At 70.4% G+C, this 2,149-nt stretch overlaps 1 protein-coding gene across 1 annotated transcript in view; it reads left to right on the top strand.

The window, feature by feature from the left end:
- The window catches only part of ARHGAP45 (Rho GTPase activating protein 45), an 18,657-nt gene that overhangs the window by 928 nt on the left and 15,580 nt on the right, over positions 1-2,149 (top strand). Inside the window, exon 2 of the mRNA XM_009279893.1 lies at positions 1,433-1,763. Within this exon, the coding sequence (XP_009278168.1) occupies positions 1,433-1,763 (331 nt within the window). The remainder of the gene's footprint in view (positions 1-1,432; positions 1,764-2,149) is intronic.

Raw genomic sequence — 2,149 nt, 5'->3', positions numbered from 1 at the left:
CCCCGGGGGCGCGGGCAGGGATGGACCGGGGTCTCCGGGGCCGCTGCACCCCCGGGGGGAGGGGGACAGGTTTTCAAGAGCTGGGCTGGTCCCAGCCATTTTGGGGTGGGGGCCTTTGGGCAGCCCTCTTGCAGCCCTGTGGTGGTCTGGCCGGCCCCGGGGGGAAGTGTGGGGCTGAGCTGCCCCAGTTTGCTCTTGCCCACGGCAGCCTCGTGGTCCCGGCCGGGTCGCTCCCGAGGGGAAGGCGGGGGGGGTCTGCCCCCTCGGCACCCAAAGCAGCTGCCGGCCCTGGAGCGGCCAGCGGTGACGAGTCGGCAGCGCCCAGCCAGGGATGCTGAGACCCAGCGCACTCGTGTCACACCTGGGTGCCTGAGGGTTACTGACGGGAGCTGCTGGAGGGGCGGGGGTGGCTGCAGGCCCCCTCCCCGTGCCGTGAGGACCCTCGCTGGGCGCGTGGCCCCCGCGCGGTGCATGGCTCCGGAAGGTGCCGGTACCAGCCCCTCCCTCAGGGCAATTTTGCCCCTAGAAATTGGGGGTCCCTCCACCCGTAAAATATCTGCGAAGTCTCCAGATAGTGGCCTGGGAGGTGTCCTTGTCCCTGCCCCCACCCCTGGCAGGATGGGGGCTGTGCCCGACCTGGGGATGGGACAGGCTGAAAAAGAGGAAGGGGTGTGTGGGGCCGGAGCCTGCTGCCATTTGGCTGCGCCAGGGTCCCCAGGACCCCCGGGTATGGGGAGCTCCAGCACAGTGGGTGCTGGTGGGGACAAGACAATGTCACCCACATGGTCATTGTGTGCCCCCCAGGACAAACCCGGACCCACAGGGGCTGGCGGGGGCCAGCGGGAGCCACAGGGCGAGCGGGCAGACGGGGGGGCTGAGCTGGCTCCTGGCCTGTGGTTTCGGAGCAGACACTACTTGCGAAACCCCCGTGCTGGGGGTGGTTAATCCACCGGGAGCCCGGGAGCCTTGGGCAATGCCAGCTGCCGGGGGCTGCCTGCGACACTGCAGGGATGGTGGGGACGGCGGCCCCGGCCAGGCGAGTGCCCAAACTCTGCCAGCTGCTGCTCCGCCGTTGTTTTCTTGCTGGTGGAGTTGCTGGCTTTGCCCTGCGGGGTCCTGAGACTGTCCCCGCCAGCCCCCATCCTGAGATCCCCGAAGGTCTGGAAATGCCGGGAAGGGCTATGCCTCATCCCCGCACCGCAGCTGGGCAGGATTGCCCTCAGGCTCTGCCAGGGTACCTAACTGGGGAAACTGAGGCACCGCACAGCTGCAGGGTCTGGCGGCAGCCCCTCAGACAACAACCCGTCCCTCCAGGCTGGTGGCATGGGGGGTCCCGGGGTGCTGCCCTCTCCCTGCCCAAGCTGGGGTCCCGTCCATGCCCCGTGGCACCAGCCGTGCCTGCCAGGGCCTCACGCTCATCCCTGCTCCCCAGGACCTCTCCCGCAAGGATTGCCTGGAGGCGCCCAGCTCCGGCCTGGGGGAGCTGCCCCCCACCAGCTCCAAGCTCAGCACCAGCCCCAGCACCGTGGGCACCCTCAAGCGCCCCACCAGCCTCAGCCGCCATGCCAGCGCCGCCGGCTTCCCCCTCACCACGGCGGGCCCCAGGGCCGTGCCCAAGGGCCACAAGACCCCCCTGTCCTACAGCCCCATGGACGGTGGGGAGGGCCCCTTCATCGACACGGAGGACATCTCCCAGCTGCTGACGGATGTGGCCCGCTTCGCCGATGCCCTGGAGAACCTGCGGGACGTGGTGCTGCGCGACGGTGAGTGCCGGGATGCCCCTGGCTCCCGCCAGCCCCGGTGGTGCCCACGCAGCTCCAACCCACCCGCCGCCCTGGGGACAGCGCAGGAGCATCCCCTCCCCGGGAACAGACCAGACGTGTGGGTGGGGGTCTCTGTCCCGGCCGAGAGGGGACCGCGACCCCCGGGGGGGCGGCGCCCGCTGGAGCCATGGGCAGAAGGTGGCGGGTGGCTGCTGGGAGCTCGGAGCCAGGATAACGCGGCTTCCTGCCTGCGAGCTATTTTCATCCGCCTGCTTTCCTGTTTACAGCGCGGTGGTGCCAGCTGCCTGCCAGGGCCCCCAGAGCCCCACAGGGCACCAGGCACGGCCCCCCGGCCCCCCGACCTGCGAGACCAGCCTCACTGGGGT

Source organism: Aptenodytes forsteri, unplaced genomic scaffold (genome assembly GCF_000699145.1).
Source record: "Aptenodytes forsteri isolate BGI_AS27 unplaced genomic scaffold, ASM69914v1 Scaffold147, whole genome shotgun sequence".
NCBI classification, from domain to species: Eukaryota; Metazoa; Chordata; class Aves; order Sphenisciformes; family Spheniscidae; genus Aptenodytes; species Aptenodytes forsteri.
The sequence above is the reverse complement of the archived record's forward strand: the minus strand, read 5'-3'. Positions and strand labels throughout refer to the sequence as shown.